Source organism: Fomitopsis serialis (assembly GCF_022376445.1).
Source record: "Fomitopsis serialis strain Sig1Antser10 chromosome Unknown B0H18scaffold_4, whole genome shotgun sequence".
Lineage (NCBI taxonomy): Eukaryota > Fungi > Basidiomycota > Agaricomycetes > Polyporales > Fomitopsidaceae > Fomitopsis > Fomitopsis serialis.
In genome coordinates this window covers 831009-854034 of record NW_025954964.1, presented here as the reverse complement: position 1 = coordinate 854034, position 23026 = coordinate 831009, and the positions used below count along the sequence as shown (strand labels likewise).

The 23026-nt window shown below is 55.8% G+C and overlaps 11 protein-coding genes across 11 annotated transcripts; 6 read left to right on the top strand and 5 right to left on the bottom strand.

Annotated features, from left to right (window-relative positions):
- Positions 1 to 355: 355 nt before the first annotated feature.
- On the bottom strand, positions 356 to 2970 carry B0H18DRAFT_976380 (Sodium/hydrogen exchanger family-domain-containing protein). Its single transcript, XM_048044161.1, is given in 12 exon segments — positions 356 to 449; positions 462 to 463; positions 474 to 1007; positions 1058 to 1189; positions 1314 to 1595; positions 1658 to 1810; positions 1866 to 1904; positions 1958 to 2128; positions 2187 to 2288; positions 2353 to 2635; positions 2841 to 2891; positions 2941 to 2970. 10 exon segments carry the CDS (start codon positions 2959 to 2961, stop codon positions 610 to 612), a joined length of 1632 nt encoding a protein of 543 aa, XP_047899216.1. The 5' UTR covers positions 2962 to 2970; the 3' UTR covers positions 356 to 449; positions 462 to 463; positions 474 to 609.
- A 705-nt stretch (positions 2971 to 3675) lies between these two features.
- Positions 3676 to 4576, bottom strand: B0H18DRAFT_869006 (ribosomal protein S5, N-terminal domain-containing protein; the record flags this gene model as incomplete). Its single annotated transcript, XM_048039984.1, has 3 exons — positions 3676 to 3795; positions 3846 to 4392; positions 4452 to 4576. The coding sequence occupies 3 exons, from the start codon at positions 4574 to 4576 to the stop codon at positions 3676 to 3678; spliced, it is 792 nt and encodes a 263-aa protein (XP_047899215.1).
- A 446-nt stretch (positions 4577 to 5022) lies between these two features.
- B0H18DRAFT_417385 (uncharacterized protein) lies at positions 5023 to 6895 on the top strand. The gene is made up of 5 exons (XM_048038004.1): positions 5023 to 5170; positions 5218 to 5307; positions 5441 to 5568; positions 5666 to 6369; positions 6422 to 6895. Exons 2-5 carry the CDS (start codon positions 5298 to 5300, stop codon positions 6495 to 6497), a joined length of 918 nt encoding a protein of 305 aa, XP_047899214.1. The 5' UTR covers positions 5023 to 5170; positions 5218 to 5297; the 3' UTR covers positions 6498 to 6895.
- Positions 6896 to 7891: 996 nt separating this feature from the next.
- On the top strand, positions 7892 to 8947 carry B0H18DRAFT_1082307 (ornithine decarboxylase antizyme-domain-containing protein; the record flags this gene model as incomplete). The annotated part of the gene is made up of 4 exons (XM_048031516.1): positions 7892 to 7947; positions 7999 to 8129; positions 8203 to 8710; positions 8761 to 8947. 4 exons carry the CDS (start codon positions 7892 to 7894, stop codon positions 8945 to 8947), a joined length of 882 nt encoding a protein of 293 aa, XP_047899213.1.
- A 24-nt stretch (positions 8948 to 8971) lies between these two features.
- B0H18DRAFT_417265 (uncharacterized protein) lies at positions 8972 to 10233 on the top strand. Its single transcript, XM_048038003.1, has 2 exons — positions 8972 to 9162; positions 9224 to 10233. The coding sequence occupies exon 2, from the start codon at positions 9280 to 9282 to the stop codon at positions 9904 to 9906; it is 627 nt and encodes a 208-aa protein (XP_047899212.1). The 5' UTR covers positions 8972 to 9162; positions 9224 to 9279; the 3' UTR covers positions 9907 to 10233.
- Positions 10234 to 12143: 1910 nt separating this feature from the next.
- B0H18DRAFT_836893 (uncharacterized protein) lies at positions 12144 to 12952 on the top strand (the record flags this gene model as incomplete). Its single annotated transcript, XM_048039453.1, has 5 exons — positions 12144 to 12354; positions 12434 to 12444; positions 12500 to 12620; positions 12685 to 12751; positions 12802 to 12952. Coding segments are annotated over 5 exons (561 nt in total), but the record flags the coding sequence as incomplete, so codon positions are not given.
- Positions 12953 to 13125: 173 nt separating this feature from the next.
- On the bottom strand, positions 13126 to 16242 carry B0H18DRAFT_976353 (Sodium/hydrogen exchanger family-domain-containing protein). Its single transcript, XM_048044160.1, is given in 13 exon segments — positions 13126 to 13887; positions 13937 to 14081; positions 14131 to 14135; positions 14190 to 14471; positions 14530 to 14682; positions 14735 to 14771; positions 14804 to 14805; positions 14823 to 14993; positions 15040 to 15141; positions 15203 to 15455; positions 15515 to 15547; positions 15649 to 15699; positions 15749 to 16242. The coding sequence occupies 13 exon segments, from the start codon at positions 15767 to 15769 to the stop codon at positions 13490 to 13492; spliced, it is 1653 nt and encodes a 550-aa protein (XP_047899209.1). The 5' UTR covers positions 15770 to 16242; the 3' UTR covers positions 13126 to 13489.
- On the bottom strand, positions 15525 to 16242 carry B0H18DRAFT_976349 (uncharacterized protein). The gene is made up of 2 exons (XM_048044159.1): positions 15749 to 16242; positions 15525 to 15699 (listed from the first exon to the last, which is right to left on the bottom strand). The coding sequence occupies exon 1, from the start codon at positions 16171 to 16173 to the stop codon at positions 15808 to 15810; it is 366 nt and encodes a 121-aa protein (XP_047899210.1). The 5' UTR covers positions 16174 to 16242; the 3' UTR covers positions 15525 to 15699; positions 15749 to 15807.
- Positions 16243 to 17524: 1282 nt separating this feature from the next.
- B0H18DRAFT_976342 (uncharacterized protein) lies at positions 17525 to 18407 on the top strand (the record flags this gene model as incomplete). The annotated part of the gene is made up of 3 exons (XM_048044158.1): positions 17525 to 17551; positions 18171 to 18297; positions 18345 to 18407. Coding segments are annotated over exons 1-3 (213 nt in total), but the record flags the coding sequence as incomplete, so codon positions are not given.
- Positions 18408 to 19483: 1076 nt separating this feature from the next.
- Positions 19484 to 20266, top strand: B0H18DRAFT_417082 (uncharacterized protein). Its single transcript, XM_048038002.1, has 3 exons — positions 19484 to 19746; positions 19799 to 20071; positions 20127 to 20266. Exons 1-3 carry the CDS (start codon positions 19563 to 19565, stop codon positions 20135 to 20137), a joined length of 468 nt encoding a protein of 155 aa, XP_047899207.1. The 5' UTR covers positions 19484 to 19562; the 3' UTR covers positions 20138 to 20266.
- Positions 20267 to 20764: 498 nt separating this feature from the next.
- On the bottom strand, positions 20765 to 22887 carry B0H18DRAFT_1082304 (Na+ dependent nucleoside transporter C-terminus-domain-containing protein; the record flags this gene model as incomplete). Its single annotated transcript, XM_048031515.1, has 10 exons — positions 20765 to 20804; positions 20858 to 21050; positions 21114 to 21334; positions 21392 to 21805; positions 21857 to 21936; positions 22004 to 22193; positions 22245 to 22329; positions 22359 to 22519; positions 22575 to 22779; positions 22806 to 22887. 10 exons carry the CDS (start codon positions 22885 to 22887, stop codon positions 20765 to 20767), a joined length of 1671 nt encoding a protein of 556 aa, XP_047899206.1.
- Between the last annotated feature and the right edge of the window lie 139 nt (positions 22888 to 23026).

The window sequence follows — 23026 nt, the reverse complement described above, 5'->3', positions numbered from 1 at the left end:
TGACAATGCTACCGCGACTTCAGAGCTTCAGACTCGAGCAGGTATGAGAATAGAGAGTTGCCCACACGTATAGAATGCAATTATTTGAAGGTGACTTCCAAGAAACATAACTGTGTACAAATTTCAAAACTCTATATGCCATGTTGCCACCACCATCCGAGTCGCTCCGACGATTCACTTCCCCCCGCACGAGTTCGTACCCAATAATACCAATCGCAATCCGAGATGAACCACAAGCATATGTCATTTGGCGTCGGGAAAGTGCAGAGTCTTGACAGTCTGTTGCACAGTCGAGTGTTCGTGTTCGCCCTGGGCTATGCCCATGTTATAGGCAGGCTCTTCATCCGCCGTGACCACTTCCTCGCGCACTTCTACGAATTGAGACTTGTTCGGAGTCACAGCACCAGCTGCTTTCCATCCATGCCTTCAGGTGCATGCAAGGTGGAAGCGAAACTCTGGGCGAACGGGTCACCGCTCTGTTCGAGGCGAATCGATCTCGGGGTACGTAGGCTGGCAGACTCCGAGTTTGACTCAGGCTTGTAGTCGGGGCCAGGTTCGCGAAGCGCCGCAGGGTCATTATCGAGGCGAATCTGAGCCGCAGAGAAATGGTCAGCATGGATACCTTTGGTGACACCGATAGACGTGGGTGTTTACCTGGTTCGTCCGCGCCGTGATTCCAGAGCCTTGTCGAGCCAGGCCCGGACGGGCGAATGCAGAAGAGATACCGTGGCCATCCGGAGTGAGCTCGACTCTCTCAGACTGAACACTGGCAATGTGCGATACCATGTGTCCGTCAGGCAGAGTCTCCGCCTCGCGCACATTCATTTCTTGGCCCTGCTCCGGATCCATGCTGGTGAAGGTGGAAGGCGGGCTCTCTAGGAATGAATGGCGAGCTGCCAGAAGCCAGTCGGGGATGCCGCCGTGACGAGGCGTCCATGTGCGCTTAATGGAGAGTGTGCGTGCCCGCATTTTCTTGCCGAAAGAGAAGAAAGGTATAGACAGGCCATCTACAGAGAGTCAGAAAGGCGTGCGACTCGAAAACACTGAATGTCCTTACGAATGATGATAGAACCAAGCACGACAAAGGAGACAACTGTTTGTACGGTTGCGGCCAGCAGCTCAGCCTGATTCTCAGGAGGGTTGTGTGGCGTCGGGAGTCTGGTGGCTGCCAGAGTGGACACGAAGACAGCTCCGACGCCCATCTGCGGGGGATATGAGGGCTAGAAATTTAGTGTAGAACAGTAAAGTACTGACCGGTCCTGCGATGAATGAGGTCAGCATTGAGACACACGCTTTCGAAATCAGCTACATACCGAAGTGTCCAGAGAACATTGCTTCACGCCAGTTGGCAATCTCAGGCACCCACTTGAAGAACAAGAGCAGAGGCGGGATGCGCCGGACTATGAGAATAAGGATGAACAAAATCACCAGCCTCCACGGCGTGATGCCCAGGTCGATCCGGTTATACTGGTCGAAAGGCAGCCAAGCGCCAATGTACACGAAGCATACGCAGTTGAGGAGCAAGTCAATGACCGGCGAAAAGGCCTCGTTCGCCGTCACGGCGTGGAAATTCCCGTCCCAATTGATGGCAGTGCCTAAGGTATGGTACACCATGATGAGTGACGAGACGGAGACAGGAGACATACAGCCCACGCACCCGCCGCAAATGCTGCCAGTAGGTCATCGCTTCCCAGAGTACTGACGATCCCGATCGTGAACAGCGTGAGTGCTAGGTACTGCGCGACATATGATTCGCGGTTTATGAATCCCATGCGATAGGATATCTTCATGAGCCTGCAAAACAGTGTGCCTGTCCGTGTACTAGGCGTGAGTAGGCGGCGAGCGTCATCCACAGACTGGCATACCTAGCACAGCTCCGAGCACAGTGCCTAGGATGACCTCGTCTGTACAGTATGTTAGCGAGGATGGATAGAGGATATGCGATTATCGGACTTACATAGCCAGCCTATGAGGAACCATTTCTCGATTGCCGTTGCCCGCGAGCTCTCGAGGGTCAGGTAGATGGAGATGCTCAAGAAGGGATACGCGAGTCCATCATTTGCGGCAGACTCTGCGGACAGAATTTGACGCAAGTTGACTGGTACGTTATTCAGGGCATACTTCCCTCCTGTAGGGGTGTAAGGGATCAGGCTTATATCTGCGGGGTGCGGATATAATATTCGCACCGACTATGGCCGCACTGATGATAGGGTCGGTAGGTGTCAAGCAGGCCGCTATGACCAATGCCGAGATGTAGTTGTAGGACGGGAACAACAAATATATGACCGCTTTCGGGTGATCAAAGTCATCAGTAAAAAAGTGGTCTACTACGTCGATGAACCTGAGACTTACCTGCAACGACGATCCAACCGAAAGCCATAGTGGGAACAACCACGACGAGAAGCGACTTCGCATGATCCGCCATATACGACTGTGGCAGCTCCACGCCAATGGCGAAGAGGCCGATAGCGAGGACGACCCGCATCACTTCCAGAGTAATGGCGTTGGTGTGATCGCCCCATGATCTCGGGTCGAATGCGTTTGCACAGTAGGGCCCAATGACGATGCCGAATGCGGTTCCGATCACGACTTCGTTGATGTATAGCTGATGACGGCGAGGAAATTCAGCCATAATCTCCACTGAAATATTGAAAAATGGCGCACCTTGTCTTTTATGAGCAGCGACATCATGGTGAACTAGGAGTGCTCTAAGTCAGCATCTCTGTTACTGGTTAAAACATATTTGCTCAGGCGGCGACGAACACCACCTCTGAGGAGGCAGCCACGAGGCACAGGGCGGAGCTGACGGCGAATCTCATACAGCACAGAGTAATACGTACAATGACTACAAAGCCTCCCAGTACAATGTACGAGAGGCTTGGGTCGGTGACCTGAAGGACAAGTTTGTGAATTGTTCAGCGTTTTAGACGAAAGACGCACTTGCAACAATTCTTCGCCCATGGAATCGAAGGTTCAGTGAACGAGTGAGCAAGGCCGCCAGCCACGTGTGGACCGCACTTTTGAAGTTCATTAAATAGATTTGGGTGTAAAGTTCGAAGCTTGTACTGTTAGCACGAGTCCCGGGGCCGGTGACGGTTCTGAGCAGTGCCAGTACTAATAGTACTACGTACTCCCAATCTGAGGTGTCTAATAGGGTGTGGTTGAGTCGTGCCAGAGTCCGGAAATGGAGCTGGTATGATCGCCAATGGGAAGTGAATTGAACACAGAACGGGACTTAAACCCTAACACAGACCTGATATCACCCTGTTACGGTTCTACTGGAGTTGTGGCGCCACAGCGGCTAGAGTGCAGATCTGCCAGATCTTCCTAGGACAGATCATGATCTAGGGTACTTACTCGGCGAAACAAGTGCCGACCTGCGCCTACTCATCAGGCAGTACTTGGAATTTCCGCTCCTGCTGGTCGTCGACGCTTTGTCGTCAGTATTCACGTTCACATTGGCACGCCAATGTGGTGCAAACACTGAATCGACACATGGATGCGCAACAATATGATGTTCTCACAACCTGGCAAATGTGGAGCGGAGCACTTCGTCAACAACACCACAGCAAATAAGTCGATGTGTGAGAGTACAATGCTTGGACATGCCTAGCATAATGGACATAGCAACGAGATGATTTTAACGACATGCAATAAGGCTTTCCTCGGAAAAATCTAGTACGCCTTCTTGCCTGCCGCAAGCTGAAGATGCGCACTGTGCTCGTCGTAAGGGTACTTGGACACAGGGATCTCGCGCCAAAGATCGGGGGTGAGGAAGGAGTATGTTTTTGTGATCTGTGCTGTCCGTCAGCTTTACCGAAAGCAAGCAGATAAACACTACGCACGGCAGCAAAGGTCGCCTTCAAGAAGTTGCCCATAGTTGCAGTCGAACCCTTCGACTGCGTGTAGCAATCCTCGACACCAGCAAGCTGCAGCAAACGCTTCGACGCAGGCGCAGCAACGAGGCCAGTACCTCTTGGTGCGGGGATGAGACGGCACATGACGGAACCGACCTTCCCGCTGACCTTCGAGGGCACGGTGTGTGGCTCACCGAGCGCAGCACCCCAGTAACCCCGACGAACGGGAATTACAGAGAGCTTCGCAAGGATGATGGCTCCCCGGATAGCAGTCGCGACTTCCTTCGCGCACTTCACACCAAGACCGACGTGGCCCTCGAAGTCACCAATCGCGACGAACGCCTTGAAACGCGTGCGCTGACCGGCACGGGTCTGCTTCTGCACGGGCATGATCTTCATGACCTCGTCCTTGAGCTTCGGCAGGAAGTAGTCGACGATCTGGTACTCCTTGACGGGGAGCGAGAAGAGGTAGATCTCCTCCATGGACTTGATCTTGCCGTCCTTAACGAGACGACCGAGCTTCGTGACGGGAACCCTTTCGATTGACAATGTTCGAACGGTTCGTTCACATGCGGAGGAATCTGTGAGACTCACCACTCCTTCTCCTCGTCCTTGCGGCCTCCGCGACGGGGGCCCCGACGGCCCCGTCCACGGTCACCACGTCCACGGTCACCACGTCCACGCCCAAATCCACCGCGTCCGCGTCCAGCGTCAGCCATTGTGTTTTGCTGAGAAGTTTACTGGACACCAAACAGACCGGTCAGCATGAGAAAGCTACGAGCCCGAGAGAGGAGCCCGTCTACGCAGACTGGTCGAAGATCATCCAACGCTACATCGCTCCATCCATCGCAACCAGACAACGTAGGACCACCATACTTGTCCAGAGTGTCATAGACAGTCTCCTCTCCACATCCCCAGCACGACGGCAACAGAATAGTACTCACGTCTTGAGGAAAGTCGATGTCGAGCTCGCCGGTGGGTGCGCGGATGGCTTTGCACGGTCGACGTGTGGTGGCTGAGACTTGCACCGGAGCGCCCAGGACCCCGTGCACCCGGTGGCCTGGCTGACTGCACGCTCTGGAGTCTGGGCCGGCCCCACTCGAACGTCTCGAAGGATAAAAGTTGTCAGACTAATAGTGTACTTCTGCATATATATATTCGGCGACGCGCAGTCAAACGTTCTTGCGCAACGACCACCCCCCCCCCTCCGATCCGCCACGAGCTCGTTACACGCTGTGAAGACACTTTGACCGACCGACACGCGTACCGCGGTTTCAAAAGGCGACTGAAGAAGCGCGGTCACGGTACTCACTGTAAGTTCAGAACCTCCTCCGCCGGTGCTGTCACTCACCGCAAGCAGACATCGTCTAGACAAGATTGACAAGAGTCTTGCCATAAGACCCTAAATATGACGGACTCTTTCATTTGAGTAACATCATTATGCCGCCCGGTACGTTCGAACTGGCATTGCTATTACACTACTTCGCTGGGCCGCACCCATGCTGCAGTCGCCCTGAGTTTTACACAGCTCCGCGCAGATATCTATATCAGATGCGATCTATAGTCTCGTGCATGATTGACAGCGTTTTTGAACGCAGCCCTTGCAGACTGCACGCCGTCTTCCTCTCATCCGACCTCATCGTCGACAGCTCCGGTTGTTAGTCCACTTCTAAGAGTTTTTGGACGGCAGCGGAATCACGACGACGCGAAGGTGAGCGATTACCCTACGCACTTACTTACACTAGATCTAACACTGCCGAAAATATCTTTGACCTCCGCCGCGCCGATTCCGATGTTGCAACCTTCAGATCTGTTCTTGGCTCGCAGGCGTTGAGAACGACTTGGACGTCGCTCCCGTATTAGGGAGCGGACAGCGTTCACGCGTGACCAGTCTTGACGCTGGCACCCTTAACATGTCGTCCAACGCCCGAGCCCCGGGGAGAGACGCGACAGAAACAGACATCCGATCTGTGTCCGGCCGGTCAGGACACGCCGCTCCTTCAAGCACCTCGAAATCTGGCTCATCGTCAGCAATGTCTTGCGTTGGAACCAGCGCACAGGCGGAAACCCCGTTCCTCTCATCCTCCACCGTCATGACCACACCGTGTTCTACCGAAACAGAACTGCAGTCCATCGCTACCAGCCAGGTACCTCTACCGTCCAACAGCCCTAGTGAGCCAGACTCTGGATGCCATGTCCGGGACGATGGCCGCCCCTCCGTACACTGCGATTATCCCGAACCGTCTAGAGCCGGAAGCATGTCTTCCAATTCCACTCGAAGTAGCGGACCCGATCGACTTACGCCCTCCCCCGTGACCACATCTTCATCTTCCTCCCGACCACACCCAATCGGTCTCAGTGCAGTTCCCGTGGACCTACAACTCCCCCGACTAGCTGGTCGGCCCGTTCCACAACCGCGCCGCGCTCTGGGATGGTCCCCAGTACAGCCACGTCTGTGCGCAATTCGTCAGCAGGCATCGCTAGCCCTGTTGCTACCAACGCCAGGAGACAGGTAGGCGTCGACGTGTACAGCTGTTCTAACCAGATAATAATCTAGCTTGCAGTCAACAGTTTCTGCCATCGTCGATCGTAACCACACCGTCTGCCATCGACCCACGTACCCCGACGCCAGGGCCCTAGAATCACAAAATAGAGACCCGACGGGGTCAGGTGTGAACCTGTTTGACGACATTGTCACCTTGCTCCAACCGTCCGCGTCTCTTCACGCGCCCGCTCTTGGCTTCCATCGCTTGGCCCGAGATAGACCTCGGAGACCTCTTGTTCTCGTCGGGAATGGCCGTCCGTTGGGCAGCTCTACCGGTCAAGGCGATGTCTTCACCGAGATGCTTCGTCTGACACGTTGAGCTGCAGGAATAGAACTGAGTGGAATGATTCGGGAGTGAACCGTATTAGTAGGCTTAGATTGTATGACCCCTTGTGCTTGTATTGACAGACTTGTACTTGTCATCGCCGTTTGAATCGCATTTGGGGCTTCGCAGCAGTAAATCTGCTATTGTTCACTACTTCATCAGTGTGCGCTTGTCCCAAGGCAAGGGTCCTAACCTACAATCGGCATATAGTGCGTGCTAGTGAGCAGACGACTTCAAAGCGATGATATGCTGAACGTATCTGCGTTCCTAGGTTCTCATGATGACTGTCTCTCCTGCAGCTAAGTTACTGTACTTAGTTGATGAGGACTGTGTCGAGACTCGATCTACCCGAGGCCGGGGTGGCTCGAAGATGCTGCAGATGGCGTTAACACGAAGTCAAGCTGTCACCTACAGCGCTGAACGGGGATTCGGAGAATCCAACGTCGAGTGTATGGTTGGAGCCAGTACATACTAGTCGCCAACCAGTCGTTTTTGTCTGCAAAGCCCTGGGCCCAGTGCCGTAACGTACCATGGCCATTGGCTTCTCGCGATGACATACGAGGAAAACAACAATCGACGTCGCTGTTATCTGTACTCGTGTTCACGGTGCGGCCTGTCCAAAGCCAACGTCGCGTTCTGACTGAGACTTCTCGCGCCAGACATTGCAGATAGTGGGTGCTGTGGAGATTGTTGGATTGCCTGGGATTGGAGAGGGCTGGTCATTCGCCAGTCATATGGTGTCATTTGTCTTCCATGCTGGCGCGACAATTTGCCACGGCCTCTGGATACCAGCGTCACGAAGGGGTTCGCGATCCTTCGAGCGCAGAAGTACGGACTCGAGCAGGCGAATAAGACCTGGGCTGGTCCGCGTTGACGATGCATGCGCAGAGGAATGGAGCCGTCTTTGACAGGGTAATCCGACGGCGGAGGGTCCGAGACGCATTGCCAAAGATGGCAACGGGCCACAGCCACGTGGGGCGGTGATCGGGGTACTGCCACGGACACGGGCATAAGAAGAGGCAGGTTCTCGCCCGTTTGCTGACTGACTACGATATAGCATCGACCTCGCCACTGCATCATCCTCACAGTAAGTGCTCATCCCGTCGCTCAACCCGAACACATCTCTCAACGCCGCCATCAGTCGCTCGAACAAATTGGCACCTCATGTCGAATTCAAATATGTCAAATCTTTCAAAACAGCAATCTAGTATTTGCCCCGCGTGCGTAGCATTCAGATCTCATCGGACTGGGACTGACATTGTTTTTTGCAGCAACGGTCGTCAAACCGTTGGAGATGGGGCTCTCTACACCGACATGACTCCTAGCGTGCTTGCAGTGTGCCGCACGCCCGGCAACAACATGTACTACTACTCTACTACGTTCTCTGGCGGGCCCGGGGTATGTCCTTTTTTCGCCCGCTCTTCCACCATTTCTGACTTACCGGATTTGCAGTGGCGGTTTTGACACCCCTAAAGCGAAATGCCCTCCTGATCGAGGGTCGTTAGACTGGGTGACAGACAGTCTGACGCCAATTTTCTCCTCTTCGCCTCCTTCCGACACTTCATCCACGCTTTCAGCCTTCGGCACCGACAGCCCTGCCAGTTCCATCTACCTTCCTCCTACCCCGCCTCCGGAAGATCGAGCCAGCCACCCGACCAAGAGCGCCCCGAGGGACATCGCCAGCAAGATCGCTCGTGCCCCTGTCCCCGACATTGCCACGCCGCCGTTGACGCCTGACGATGCCGAGGACGGAGAAGGCAGCGTCGCGGCCATTAGTGCGAAGCAGCGCGATGCTGCTCTCGAGTTCCTCTCTACTCTCTTCCCGCGCAACGCTCTGGCTGCTATGCCCCACGCCAACAGTGTCTCCATCTCCGCTCCCAACCTTGGTGCCGATTTCGACGGTGTCGTCCTCGAGTTGCCAAACAGGCCCAAGACGCTCTACGTAGACGGGAAAAGCGCAGCGACCGTCAATCTTAGGGAGAGGTGTGTCCCGCATTCGTGTGGCATCGTTCCATCGCTGACCATCTCGGTAGTATTGTTGCTCTCCTGGATCTTGCTGATGAGAGCCTGCAGTGCTCTGCGCTGGTCATCGCGCTGGAGAAGAGCTCGCCCTTCCTCGGCGATCTCCTCCACTCCCTGATGTATGTTGGCGGTAGCGTCGTTACCGCGCCGCCCTTCGAAGTCGACTCCTCGTACGTGCTGATCGGGTTGGAAATATGAGCCTGGGTGGCCGTGCTCGTCGTAGCTTTGCTCAATGATACATGGAAGATCGTAGGTGTGCCTGATCCATACAGTATTGTCCCGTACATCCTCCTATGAATCCGATTTCTTCACTTGTTACAGTCGGGGCAGAGTGGCTAACTGCATGCGCGACGTGAATGAGAGACTCGAAACTTGACGACCCCATAATGCCAACAGCTCGATTAAGACAATTTGTGAGTAAGGCAGACACTTCAGTTTCACTCGAAACGGCCATGTATAACATCAGACGTTCAGGTCAGTTGGACGGGTCACTCGACTATGACTGACACCAGTGTTGCGTCAAATCACTGATGCACCACATCCACCCACGCAGGAACGGTACTGGCGTACCCATGCCGGTTATTATATCCCTGGCGATTGCGCGCGCCGTGCAACGACTTATCAGCCCGCCTCGATCACGCTTGGCTTCGATACATAGATGTCTACATAGCATCCAGTCCGGGGCGTATGTAGGGATCACCGCCCAAGACGCGACCTCCTTCGTCGTGCCATCCCCGCATCCAATGTCCCGCGCCCTACGCCAGGCTTTCAACTGGTGCTGCCAATGCGAGCGAGACCTCCCCGGACCGGATGATCCCCATCTATCGCGAGACGACATCTACGTTCCGCCCGTTATGCCGCGCAGGCCGAACCCCCGCCCTGTGGTGAACTCCCAGCCGATGTCGCAGTGGACACTGGAGTCGACGATCGCTGGGCCGGGGCGTTCCGCTTCGTCGCTCTCAGGGAGGAGTGCTGGCCTGAATCTGCATGGGGCTGGTCGACCTGTCGATGCTGCTGTGCAGGATCCTTCTCCACTCAACTCGGAGGTGCGTCTGGCTAGTATCCCTACCGGCACTATTCAGGGACCTGGGCAGCGTTCTTATTCACACCTTCCTTTGGATAGGCTCGAGAAAGATAGTAATAGCAGGTGGGAGTAGAATGGAGCCGAGTTGGCCGGGCAGCCTGCAGAAGACATGTGGATTGACCAAGCGCTGCTGATCATGCGATGATTCGTAGAATGTTCAAGGAGCTCTAGCGGGTCCACCTTTACGTTACCGCGTAATGCTGTAATTGTACCGTCGTGACCCCATGTACATACAACACCGTCGAGTTCCAAGCACCTGCATTGCGACTTGCCTAGTACTGAGGGTACCCTGTAGCTACTTCGACGAGGAGCGGGCGCCGGTCGCACCCGCGCTCCGTGTGACGACGATGCTGTCGTGAGACCTTGGTGAGACCCATGCGCTCCGACCGTGCGGCTGATGTGTCGGCCGCGCCCAATGATGTGACTTATGCATGAGCAGCGTCCCGCAAGTCCCGCTTCCATTCGCAAGGGAAGCTTGCACATCCCGAGACGTTTCGGCGCTCTGCGCCGAACGCTAGAAGGTGCAAGCACTGCGATCGAGAGCTCTGGGAAAGCCTAAAAATCGGGGCACGCAACACAATATGAACCCCCGGCCTCCTGGTCGTCTGCCTGCCCTCGTCGCCCTCTCTCATGCCCTGCGCACGACCGCCGCTCGATGGTACTTTATGACTTTGCCCGCGCGCTCGGCTTCTGCTGTCTCTGCACGCCGCAGAGTCCGCACGAGTCCAAGCGCTGCCGACGGAACGGAGAGCGGTTCAATCCGCTGGAGGAGGATGTCTACGAGCCGCCGATCCTCCTGCATGGGTCGCTGCCTCGCCAGGTGACGCAGTCGCAGCCGCTCCCGGTCAGCATTCCCTCCGCGAGAGACCATCGGTTGAGCGGGTTGCCGCCGTACACGCCGCGCCCTGTCCCGCTTGCTATGCCTCCGGCTTACCACCCGGGACATCCGGCAATGAGGTATGACTTACCGGTATCTCTGACTTTCATGGGATACTGACCGGATTGCAGTCGTGTCGCAGAGCTCGCCGCCATGACCAGACGATGAACTCCGCGCCAGGATGGATGAGTCCGGAGGGTCTCAGAGAGGGAGATGGCCCAGGCGAAGAACACTGCGATGCAGGCTCCATTTTCCCGCTCTGCACCCTGTCGACCTTCCCCTGCCATGTTATCCGAGGATGGCCGCTGGAGACATGAGGCCGCAAATTCATCCATGCGTCTCCTCAGGGTCCATATGACGCTGCAAGGCGGCAAGATAGATTCTTACCTGAACTTTGATGGAGACACGGCTTGCACAGGCTTCGCAGTGGTTACCCGCTCCTATCATCCCGACTAGAATCAGGTGTGGTCACCACCCACTATACCAGGTTAAATGCCCATGTTTTGTCGGTCACCTTGCGCTGTCCCTGTAATGTAGATGTACTCTGTACAGGGGTCTTGAGTAGAGCCACAATGTGTTGTTATACGGTTGTCATAGGAAAAGTAGAAACCTCGCTCATACCATGTATTCGGGGTAGTGTCGTCCTCTCGACATCGCCTCCTCGAAGCCGGCAAGAAAGTGGAGTAAGTAGTACGAACCTTAAGCCTGCCTCGGCTGACCTTGACGTGCGTGTGTACAGTGCGGATCGGGCGGTTACTTTCCTAGCTCGGCCATCCTGCTTGCGCTCCTCTTCCACAGACAGTCCCTCCCGACAGCAGGCATCGCTGCCGCGTGCATCGAACGCGGCCTGCACGGTCTTCGGTCTGCTCTACTGGAGGTTCTTCGCGGTCACAGCCAGGTCGACGCTGGTGTACGGATATACTGCGGTTTGCAGTGCTTGCCTCGCTCCCTAGGCACGACTTCCTGACGCCCTAACTCGCTTGCACGAGGCTGTTCCTGGTCCCCCAGCTCTCGTGGCTTTCATTGTCTGCGCATATAAGGATCGCTTCACGTCTCTCCGTGTTCCCGCACTCGGATAAGATTGCAAGATGGGCGCATTCACGACACTCCTGCGCTCTCTCTGGGATCGTATCTGTGGCGGCGATCAGAACGAGCGAGAACGCCCTCAGCAACGCCCTACCCAACAGTATCCGCCAGGACGGCCTGTGACGCGGCCCAGGCCGCAGCAACCGTACGAAGCACCGCAAGCTCGACCTCAGCCTCAATACCCGCCTGCTCAGCCCCAATATTCTCCTCCTCAACCCCAATACCCTCCTCCTCCCCTCCTCAACCAAAGCCGCAGCCTGCGCGCCGTCAATCACCCGGGCCGCACAAGGTACGTCTGTCCGATAACTTGCTTCCCTTTCTGCTATTTGAACGAGCCACAGAACCTGAATTATGAGAATCAACAAGACTCTCATTACCAGGAGCTGCGCGCCCGGGCGAAGGAACAGGGCTCGAAGATGGCGCAATGCTTCGAGGAGAGCCACACGGCGTACTCGAGCGGGAACGGCGCGCGTGCCAAGGAGATGTCCAACGAGGGCAAGGCGCACAAGGCGGAGATGGAGCGCTTGAACGCGCAGGCGAGCGAGTGGATCTTTACCAGTATGTCTTCGATTCAGCGCGGGTGTGGCGCTCTCTGGTTTTGGTGATCTGATGCCGTTTGACCTTTTCGTGCGCGTAGAGAACAATGAGGTCAGTGTATGCTGTTTTTTGACGCGCATATAGTTGGCAAACATGGACTTGATAGGACAGCACTCCTGGAGAAATTGACCTGCACGGACTGTACGTGAAGGAGGCCATCACCTATTCAGAGCGTGCCATTCAAACCGCGCGTCGCCGAGGGGATGCAAAGCTTCACCTCATCGTCGGTATGTCGCTTCCTGCTCTGCGCCGCATCCATTCATTCACGATCGTGCCCATACTACCACACAGGTAAAGGCTTGCATTCGTCAGACGGCGTCGCTAAGCTCAAGCCCGCAATCGGGGAGCTGATGCAGAAGTACGTGCCACTCACGTCTTTTCCACCGTAACTCACCCCATCCCTCGTAGGCAAGGCCTCGTGGCTGAACTGGATCCGGACAACTCTGGCGTCCTCATCGTCAACCTAGACGGCCGGCCCACCGGCACTGGACCCGTGCTCGGTCTCGACGATATTGCTCGGCGCCTCGAAGACAAAGACAACGGGTGTACGATTATGTGAATGGTATCGGGACGCATTCAAAGTGGACGTGGTGGATTCCGCGCAACTCTGCTTGTTCGCTACGTGTATTCATACGCAGGGCTTTTGAAATGGCTGTATCATTAGATCTCCTTCGCTCAATGTCTCTTAGTGTTGTAATGTATTGTTGCACTGCAAAGCTGGCGAATATGTCCAGCGCAGATAAGCTCGAGGTTGCGTACTTCTGTGACACAAGTGGTATGCGAAGTGAATGGTCTATCAGGAGAACGAACTGATCATTGCTGTGATGACTCCATATCATACGCAGGCTCTGCATCCGCCGTAACTACCTCGCGCACTTCTACGGATTGAACCTTGTTCGGAGTCACCGCACCAGACCGGCTTCCATCCATGGCTTCAGGTGCATGCAAGACGGAAGCAAAGCTCTGGTCGAGGCGAATCGATCTCGGGGTACGCAGGCTGGCAGACTCCGAGTTTGACTCAGGCTTGTAGTCAGGGCCAGGTTCGCGAAGCGCCGCAGGGTCATGGTCGAGGCGAATCTGAGCCGCAGAGAAATGGTCAGCATGTATGCCGTTGGCGACATTGATAGACGTGGGTGTCTACCTGGCTCGTCCGCGCCGTGACTCCGGAGCCTTGTCGAGCCATGTCCGGACGGGCGAACGCGGAAGAAATACCGTGGCCATCCGGGGTGGGCTCGACCCTTTCAGACTGAACACTGGCAACGTGCGATACCGTGTGTCCGTCAGGCAGAGTCTCCGCCTCGCGCACCCTCATTTCATGGCCTTGCTCCGGATCCTTGCTGGTGAAGACGGAACGCGGGTTCTCTACGAGTGCACGGCGAGCTCCCAGAAGCCAGTCGGGGATGGCACTGTGACGAGGCGTCCATGTGTGCGTAACGGAGAGTGTGCGTGTCCGCATGTTCTTGCCGAAGGAGAAGAAAGGTATGGACAGGCCATCTACAGAGAGTCAGAGAGGCGTGCTGCTCGAAACACTGCATGTTCTTACGGACGATGATGGAACCAAGCACGACAAATGAGACAACGGTCTGTATGGATGCGGCCAGCAGCTCAGCCTGATTCTCAGGAGGGTTGTGTGGCGTCGGGAGTCTGGTGGCTGCTAGAGTGGAGACGAAGACAGCTCCGACGCCCATCTGCGGGGATGAGGGCCAGAAATGCAGTGTGGAACAGTGAGGTACTAACTGGTCCTGCGATGCATGAGGTCAGCATTGAGACACGCGCCACTGATATCAGCTACGTACCGAAGTGTCCAGAGAACAGTGCCTCACGCCAGTTGACAATCTCAGGCACCCACTTGAAGAGCAAGAGCAGAGGCGGGATGCGCCGGATTAAGAGAATAACGATGAACAAGACCACCAGCCTCCACGGCGTGATGCCCAGGTCAGGCCGGTTGTACTGGTCGAAGGGCAGCCAAGCGCCGATGTACACGAAGCATGCGCAGTTGAGGAGCAAGTCAATGACTGACGAAAACACCTCGTTCTCCGTCAGGTCATTGAAATGCCCGTCCCAACTAATGGCAGTGCCTAAAACATGGTACACAATGATTAGCAGCGAGATGAGGACAGTAGATGGCTCACGCACCCGCGGCAAAAGCGGCGAGGAGGTCATCGCTTCCTAGGGTACTCACGATTCCGATCGTGAACAACGCAAGTGAGAGGTACTGTGCGACGTATGACTCGCGATCTATGAAACCCTTGCGATAGGATATCTTCATAAGCCTGCAAAACAGTATGCCTGTCCGTGTAGGCGTGAGTAGGCGGCGAGCGTCATCCACAGACTGGCATACCTAGCACAGCTCCGAGCACAGTGCCTAGGATGACCTCATCTGTACAGTAGGTTAGCGAGTTTGGGAAGGGTGCGATTATCGGGCTTACATAGCCAGCCTATGAGGAACCATTTTCCGATCGCCGTTCCCCGCGAGCTCTCGAGAGTCAGGTAGATGGAGATGCTCAAGAAGGGATACGCGAGTCCGTCATTGGCGGCAGACTCTGCAGACAAAATCCGGCGCAAGTTGGGTGGTACATGTGTCAGGGCAAACTTGCCACCTGTAAGAGATTAGGTCTATACACACGGGACTTGGACACTTCGTACCAACTATGGCCGCACTGATGATAGGGTCGGTGGGTGTCAAGCAGGCCGCTATGACCAGTGCCGAGATGTAGTTGTAGGACGGGAACAGCAAATATATGACCGCTTTTGGGCGACCAAAGTCAGCAATAAAACAGTGTTCTACCACATCGATGGACAGACTTACTCGCAACGACTATCCAGCCAAACGCCATCGTAGGAACAACCATGACGAGGAGCGACTTCGCATGATCCGCCATGTACGACTGCGGCAGCTCTACGCCAATGGCGAACAGGCCGATAGCGAGTACGACCCGCATTACTTCCAGAGTAATGGCGTTGGTGTGATCGCCCCATGATCTCGGGTCAAATGCGTTTGCACAGTAGGGCCCAATGATGATGCCGAATGCGGTCCCGAGCACGACCTCGTTGATGTATAACTAGCGATAGCGAGGGGCTTCAGCCGTTGAGTCTCTTGGAATATGGTCAAGTGGCGTACCTTCTCTTTGACAAGCAGCGACACCATGCTAAACTATGAATGCCGTAAGTCAACAGCGATTACTGCTCAGACGGCGGTAAACACCGCTTTGGAGGAGGCTGCTACGGGGCACAGGGCGGAACTGAGATACGTACAATGACTACGAAGCCTCCCAGTATAATGTACGAGAGGCTCGGGTCGGTGACCTGAAGGACGAGTTTGTGAATTGTTCAGCCCTTCAGACGGAAGACGAACTTGCAGCAATTCTTCGCCCATGGTATCGAAAGGAAGGCTCTGTAAACGAGTGAGAAAAGTCACCGGACACGCATGAATTCACAACTAAAGGTCACTGTATATTTGGGCATACAATCATCGGCAAAATGGTTGTCGTTTCGCATTTCCCAGCGGCTGTGGCTCCCCCCACATCCGCCACGGCAGGACGACCCGCAACCCTCGTCCGGAATACCTGGAATTGCGCTAGATACTCTCCATCTTTCGTGACGAGGGCTCAGGCTAGGTGCTCTTGATACCGTGGCCAATGTTGAGAGAAAATTGACACGGGCCCGCTCTGCGCACTCTGCAAAGGTAACGGGACTGACCGGTGGGTGCGTCGGGGCCAGCCATTGCCAAAGAAGGCCAAACAAGATGCTCGACGCTCGTCGCGCACATGCGACAACCATTATGCAAACGACTGTAAAGCTTGAAGCTTGTGACTGGTACTGTTAGCACGAGTCCCGGCGGTGGCCCTGAATGCCAGTAGTGCTCTATTGGGTGTGAATGCAACCGCACCAGAAGTCCGGAGGAGACAGTCATGGCATGATTACCATTGGGAAGTGAAGTGAATACAGAACAGGGCATAAACCCTGATACAGACCTGGGAATAGAGTCGACTGCTTGAGTTCAGTGGCGGCGTCACGGTGGCTGCCGGTAAGTATCTTAGAGGCAGCAGATCTGCCACTCCCAGATCGTCTCACTAGGACAGATCGGGATTGATGATCTTTGGTACTCAGCTTAATGAAATGCCGACCTGTTGCCGACTCCGACTCACCGCTGGTCGTCGACTCTTTGCAGTGATATTCACGTTCAGATGCCACGCCGATGTCGTGAAAACACTGTATCAAGACCTGTGGGCACAACAATATGATACCCTCACGGCCTGACAGATGTGGAACGGAGCACTTCAACAAAACACCACAGCAATCAAGTCGATGTGTGACAGTACAATGCGTGCCAGGCATGCCTAGCATAATGAACATAACAACGAGATGATTTTAACGACATGCAACAAGGCATCCCGCCTTCCTCGGAAATATATAGTACGCTTTCTTGCCTGCCGCAAGCTGAAGAATGCGCACTGTGCTCGTCGTAAGGGTACTCGGACACAGGGATCTCGCGCCAAAGGTCGGGACTCATTAGGAAGGCTTACAATGGGGAAGTAACATTGTTGAGACTTAGTATAAAGACTCCACAGACGGAGCTAAGGTACTCTGGTTGAGAGATCATATATCATAGTTCATCAGTAGTGATTATAGGAGGTGGTATTGCCGTATATATTGCATACACGAGCGCGATGCGCCTACCAGGTGCCTAGCATCTCAGAACGCAGGCTAGATTCACCAAGGCATAAGGAACAGTCTCATTCGTGGCTGGGGTGTCACAGACGTACCGGTACACAAGCTGCGGCGACGAACGCACCTTTGAAGGGTCTGCAAAAGAAGGCCGGCGTTAATATCGCTTCGAACTTCGAATGAACGTGTCATGCGGTTTGGGGCTGGACAAAGTAAGTCTTGACAGCCTATGTCCGATCACTTCCTAGAACCTTGTACAGGCCAGCGATGTGTGGACGTATGCCATGAACCACGTTGGTCTGGTGCGACTGTGTACCACAGATATGGTGTGCGCCGATGTCATCGTTCCGCGCTAAACACCTATTCATGTTGCGGCATCAGCGCTGTGTAGTGCTCAAACTGCTTCCACATCGCCAGTCTTGGTGCAAGTTCGTATCGCGTGTTATCACCCTTCGGGAATGTAAGTCATGGTGCCTTGGAAGATGAAGCCGTGCAGCTTTGATGTGTCAGAACTAGAATTCAATATGTGTGGTCCTAAGTATGAGGTCACATAAGTAGCATAGTGAACCCACCCTTCTGATCCGGACACAGGATCCTAGTCGCTTCAGGAGGCAACCACGCCGGGTCTGGCCAGCATTTTCATGATTGTCCTACAAATCGGGATTTCATGCATCCCCGGAGATGTGCAGGACAGCTGGATGATCGACATTAACACCATGGAGCGCAGCTCAACGCTGCTCTTCCCCTATGTAGGGCGGAGATGTGATGTGCTCGCAACGTGGAATCCAAGAAAATTGAGGTGGTCTGCCTACGGCAGCTCGCATGTCAATGTCATCAAGAATGAGGGGTGCGGATGCAAGCTAGAGGATCTCGTCGCGGGACGCATCGTGCCATCACGCCTAACAGCAGTGGCTATATGCGTCTTGACTGTGCTCTGGATCTTGCACCTCATGGTGGTTCAGAGTATTGAAGACGGGGTATCTCCTCGCCGTTGGCGGCATCGGGATGCTGCAGAACGTTGTCTCCGCTGGAGCGCGCAGGAATCCAGGCGCGCTGGGCTTCCACCTCGAAATTTGGAAGATTGACGAGAAAACGGGGAACATCCTCACCAAGAATAAAGTCTCTGCGACGCGCATGGCTGCCGAAGACATCGAGAACCGCGTAGGACTGGCCCTGGTGGATGTGTTTCTTCCGGGAGGGCTCAGGCCAGATGAAGAACAATGGCATAAGGAGAAACTAGAGCAGTATGAGAAGGAGGAGACAGAGAGATCGGGAACACATACGGGGGGTCGTCTTCCAGTTTGAGAGCTCTGCCGGGCAGCATAGCCGCAGTTGACTCTTACGTCGTGTAGCGTACTATTAGCGAACGAACTGACTGACACGTACCGCTTCAAGTTTCTGAATATAGACTTTGAGTACTACATTAACTGGCAAAGGTCGACGCGTCCGACTCGGAAGTTCCGCACATGGGTGAGGTTCCGATCACCACCTTCTTGATCCCGTACCACCACCATCTACCTTTAGCGCCCGCGCTATCGGCCCCCCATCTGCCCTCTTTCTCGCCCGTCCCATCCTCCCCCAGTGTCAGGAATCGACCAACTCGACCCCCACAGTCTTTACGACACTACATCGACCAACTCGATATCGAATCGGGACCGCGGACGACCTCATAACACCGCTCGCGGGTTGCACACCCGGTCCTCTCACCCCCCGTTAACCGGCTCCGTTATGTCTACGCGGACGGGACCTTCTATCCCGCCGTAAATCCCTCTCCCGGATCGACTATGGCCGGTTGCCACCGCCCTTGCCGCCGATGGCCTTACAACCCAATCGCGCGCACCTCCAACAGCGTACCCCAATTGCGGGGAGGCTACGGCCGACCCTACATGTTACCCGCAACGGGTCACGACCGCACGAGCGGCAGTTGCGACTGCGGGATAAACCTGCGGAATGAAAGCGACAGCTTAGGAGTATAAGGTGTAGAGAGTGGAGTCACAGGGTATGGGCCTCTGACGGTATGTGGTATGACTGGACGCGCTGGGGGAGGGAGGCGAGGCCTTTGGAAGGGCTTTCGTGAACTGGATCAGATAAGCGCCTATCGTAACTACGGGCGCACTCAACGCGCCCTCGCGGGGAGATTATGATGGTTAAGTGGCCCACCTTACGGGCCACTGGGGGATGACGAAGACCAGGACAATACCTACGGCTGCCCACACCCCGACACGCCTTGGATGCAGGAGGGGCAGGGGCTGGGAGGGTGGTGAGGTCGCAGGGAGGTGGGGTTCATCGGGATCTGGGGGCCCATGCCGCAGCACGGTCCGTTAACGTCTGACGTCCCTTACTATGGTGCCCACATGTACCTACAGTACGGGCCTAAAACACGGAGAATACAAAAAAAAAAAAAAAAAAAAAAAAAAGGGTGAGGTTCCGATCTGAGATCCGGGCGCTTGAGCGAGTGTCGAGCCGATCTCCTGGCGTCCGCACTTTCAAAAGCTGCAATTATGTTACCTTCCACATCATTGCGGTTGGTGCGACCCACTGTTTTCCGCTCGTGTCGTTCCCTCGGACCCAGGCATGTTTCCAGCAGTGCCAACCCTTTCCCTTTTCCAACGATCGCACACCCTACGCCTTACCAGATCTTCCACCTCCCGCCCAGTGCGACCCGAGACGAGGTGAAGACTCGGTGTGCGTACAATCATCCTCATATTGACTTCGCTCTCATACGGGGGTGTGCCAGACTACGACCTCGTGCGCATCTACCACCCCGACTCTGCAATCAGCCGTGCCGTCCCACCGGAGACCGCCCACGCACGCTTCCAAGCGATCAGCGCGGCCTACTCCGTGCTCTCGGGCAAGGCGAACAGGATGGCTGACGCGGAGAGCGGCTCGCCGAGTGAGCTGCGACCGGACTACCATAGCTTGAGCACGGCCATGTGGAAGGCGAAGCAGCGGCGAAGAGCCGAGTTGGACGTGGGGATGGACGACCAGTGGAAGGATGCCCTTATGTTCGGTACGATCACCCTGGTGCGTATCACGTCTATCTTAATGATATCCTTCCCGACCAGCGAACGTGTAGAGTATCGCTGCTTTCGTTTGGCAGACGTTCTCCGCAAGACAGCAGGCCATGGCTGAGGCCGCGCAGGCTCCCGACTGGTCACAGCGCTTCGGGAGACCACGACAACCGGTCGTGAGAAGACCACAGAAGTCTACGCCCGATGATTCCGACTTGTTGGCAGAGCGGTAACCTCCGATCGCACACAGTCGCACACAACACATCACCTCAGAATGGTATGCACTGTATCAATCAGTCTCGCGGCACGGACCTTCAGCTAACTGACAAACATCTGGAGTACTGCGTGCGGGACGACTCGGATGTGCACAACCCCGTTTTCAAGCTACCTCGACAAGCCTTGGACCAAATTCAGCACAGACGTCCGCCACAAATGCTTCCTACACGACAAGACATGCTTCATTTGCGATGCAGGCATATTGAGGCCGTATGGTGCCCCCCTAGCACCGATGGAATTGTATTTCCTCGTGTAAAATAGCATTATTGGAACAACAGCGTAATGAGTACAGGGATAGTAGCTGTATCTAATAACCCCGACCAGTAGGCCGCTCACAATTCCTATCCAAGTTACAATGGACTTACCCATGCCGCACGCACGGAGGCTGCTCCCGCGACAGCAACAAGCACCCCATCTCAGACGAGCATCCCCGCAATACCCGCGGCTTGCAATGTCCTAGCGCACCATAGAATCAGTTGTTGGCATACGTGGAAACAGCCGATACGCACGAGATGAACCCGCAGAGCATCGCAGACGGCGCGATCCTCGCGATGACCTTCGCCTGGGACGGCGCGAGCGCGCTAAGCACGCCGATCTGGATGCCGAGCGAGGAGAGGTTCGCGAGGCCGCACAGGCAGTACGACGCGATCGTGAACGAGCGCTGCGAGAGCGGGTTGTCGCTCGCCATGATCGCCTTGAGGTCTGCACGGGGATCACGTATCGGTCTCCGGACGGCGAACCATGTGAGGGGTAGGGTGGACGCACCGGTGTACCCGACGAACTCGTTCTCGATGAGCTTCGTCGCGAGCAGCTCCGCGACGCGGAGGATCTCGTTGCGGGGCACGCCGACGAAGAACGTGACGGGGTAGAAGACGTAGCGGAGGATGAGCTGCAGCGTGAGCGCGTGGATGCCGAAGCCCTTGCCGATCCATGTGAGCAGGCCGTTCACGAGCGAGACCAGGGACACCACGGTCAGCACGTTCGCGCTTGCGTGTTCCGCGCAGGTCAGCACCCACACGCACAGGACGCACGGAGGCACTCACAGGATCTGTCCCGCGACCATCAGTCCGAACCACGCGCCGCGGCTGAAGGCGTGCAGCGCGTTCGCCGGCGGGTTCTTCTCGACGCCCTGGTCGACGACGACGCGGCCGCGCGTGACCGGCTCGTCTACCTCGGGGACGCGCATCTTGCTGATGGCGATCGATGCGGGGATTGACATGACCGACGCTGTGATCAGGTTCTGCGGCGGCACACCGAGGTTGATATACGCCGTCAACACGGAGCCGGAGATGGTGGAGAAGCCCGAAGTCATGGTGAGGTGCAGCTCGGACGGCGTCATGAGGTCGACATAAGGCTTTACGAGACAGGCTGACTCGCCCTGTCCGACGAACGGTGACGCGGAGGCGATGACGGCCTCGGCTCCTGAGACGTTGAGGAGCTTGAAGAAGAACCATGCGCTGGGACACCGTCAATGCTATACGCATATATGCGTCCGCCAGAGTACTCACAAGCCCTTGATCAGCCACTGCATGACACCCAAATAGTACATCATCTGCACGAACGCGATGAAGAAGATGACAGCGGAAAGCTATTATCGGCGGCAGCGCAGCGTCCTTGAACACAAGTTATCATCATGTATCATGATATATGCGTACCGTGTTCACGAAGAAGAACCCATTGGCAACAAATGCCGTGTTGAAGAAGAACGCTGCACCGGCCTGGGACTGAGACAGGAAATCTGCCGCTGCGGTAGCAATCCAGTGGAAGAGTTTGAAGCCAGCGCCCGACTTCAGCACGAACATCGCAATGACCTGCTGAATGAAGAGGCCAACAATGACAGTGGGCCTCCAGCGAACGTCAGAACGCCGACGAGCCAATAATGCAAATGCGACTGACCATGGTACTGCAGACCGATGGGTCGACGAGAGCCAGAAGCAGAACTGGAATACAAAGAGGCCAAGCACGGAGATTGCACGGTCACCTAGTTCGTGCCCTCGGTGAGGGGGAAACCAAAGGCAGAGCCGAAGACGATGCCCAACAAGCACAGCCAACCGACAGTTAACCGCAGGCGGTATGGCAGCTTGTACCACGGCTCCTGGACACATGGCATCCATACTGCGCTCACAGGGTGGGTCACGACGCGATTTGGGATCCAGCGGAACGCGATGACACTTCCAGGCGTTGATCAACCTCGCGCATACGCCTCCGCCGAGCATGTACACTCACAGAAGGAAGAACCACGCCCAGAACGTCTGCACAACCCATCTATGCCGCGTATCCTTCAAGATGGTAGAGCAGATCCACCAGCCCAGGATGGCAGCGGCCAAGCCGAGAAGGATGACAGGGCGCAGAGCCGGAGAGACGACGTCCCATGTGACTTGCTCCTCTCGTCGTGGTTGCCCTCCCGCGCGGTCTGCACCTCGGGATCGTGCTGCTTCTCCTTGTCGTCGGAATAACTGCTCGCGCGGGAAGATTTTCGCTCCACCACATCAGGAGCGCCGTGCCTCGCCGGGTCTGTGCTGGCCTGATCCGCAGACATGGTGCTTCAGTCGACGCAAACGCGCGGGACTTGCGGAGGCAGAGGGAGGCGGCCGGACGCTATGGCGGGGTGCAAGAGGCTATCAAGGGCGGGCTGGGGCTGATATACGAGCGCGCCCGGGCCACATCTGGCTCCGTCG

Excerpts from the sequence above, each read along its gene's own strand:
- B0H18DRAFT_976353 (XM_048044160.1), bottom strand. The coding sequence starts at position 15,769 with ATGGGCGAAGAATTGCTGCAA. Across the intron at positions 14,994-15,039 it reads CATCAGTGCGGCCATAGTTG|GTGGCAAGTTTGCCCTGACA; the intron begins GTACGAAGTGTC and ends AATCTCTTACAG. Across the intron at positions 13,888-13,936 it reads GCTTGGTTCCATCATCGTCC|ATGGCCTGTCCATACCTTTC; the intron begins GTAAGAACATGC and ends GACTCTCTGTAG.
- B0H18DRAFT_976349 (XM_048044159.1), bottom strand. The coding sequence starts at position 16,173 with ATGGTTGTCGCATGTGCGCGACGAGCGTCGAGCATCTTGTTTGGCCTT.
- B0H18DRAFT_417265 (XM_048038003.1), top strand. The coding sequence starts at position 9,280 with ATGCACCACATCCACCCACGCAGGAACGGTACTGGCGTACCCATGCCG.
- B0H18DRAFT_417082 (XM_048038002.1), top strand. The coding sequence starts at position 19,563 with ATGTTACCTTCCACATCATTGCGGTTGGTGCGACCCACTGTTTTCCGC. Across the intron at positions 19,747-19,798 it reads AGACGAGGTGAAGACTCGGT|ACTACGACCTCGTGCGCATC; the intron begins GTGCGTACAATC and ends GGGGTGTGCCAG.
- B0H18DRAFT_417385 (XM_048038004.1), top strand. Across the intron at positions 5,569-5,665 it reads GGAATCACGACGACGCGAAG|ATCTGTTCTTGGCTCGCAGG; the intron begins GTGAGCGATTAC and ends TGCAACCTTCAG. Across the intron at positions 6,370-6,421 it reads CTACCAACGCCAGGAGACAG|TCAACAGTTTCTGCCATCGT; the intron begins GTAGGCGTCGAC and ends TCTAGCTTGCAG.
- B0H18DRAFT_976380 (XM_048044161.1), bottom strand. The coding sequence starts at position 2,961 with ATGGGCGAAGAATTGTTGCAA. Across the intron at positions 1,905-1,957 it reads GTTCCTCATAGGCTGGCTAT|ACGAGGTCATCCTAGGCACT; the intron begins GTAAGTCCGATA and ends CATACTGTACAG. Across the intron at positions 1,008-1,057 it reads GCTTGGTTCTATCATCATTC|ATGGCCTGTCTATACCTTTC; the intron begins GTAAGGACATTC and ends GACTCTCTGTAG.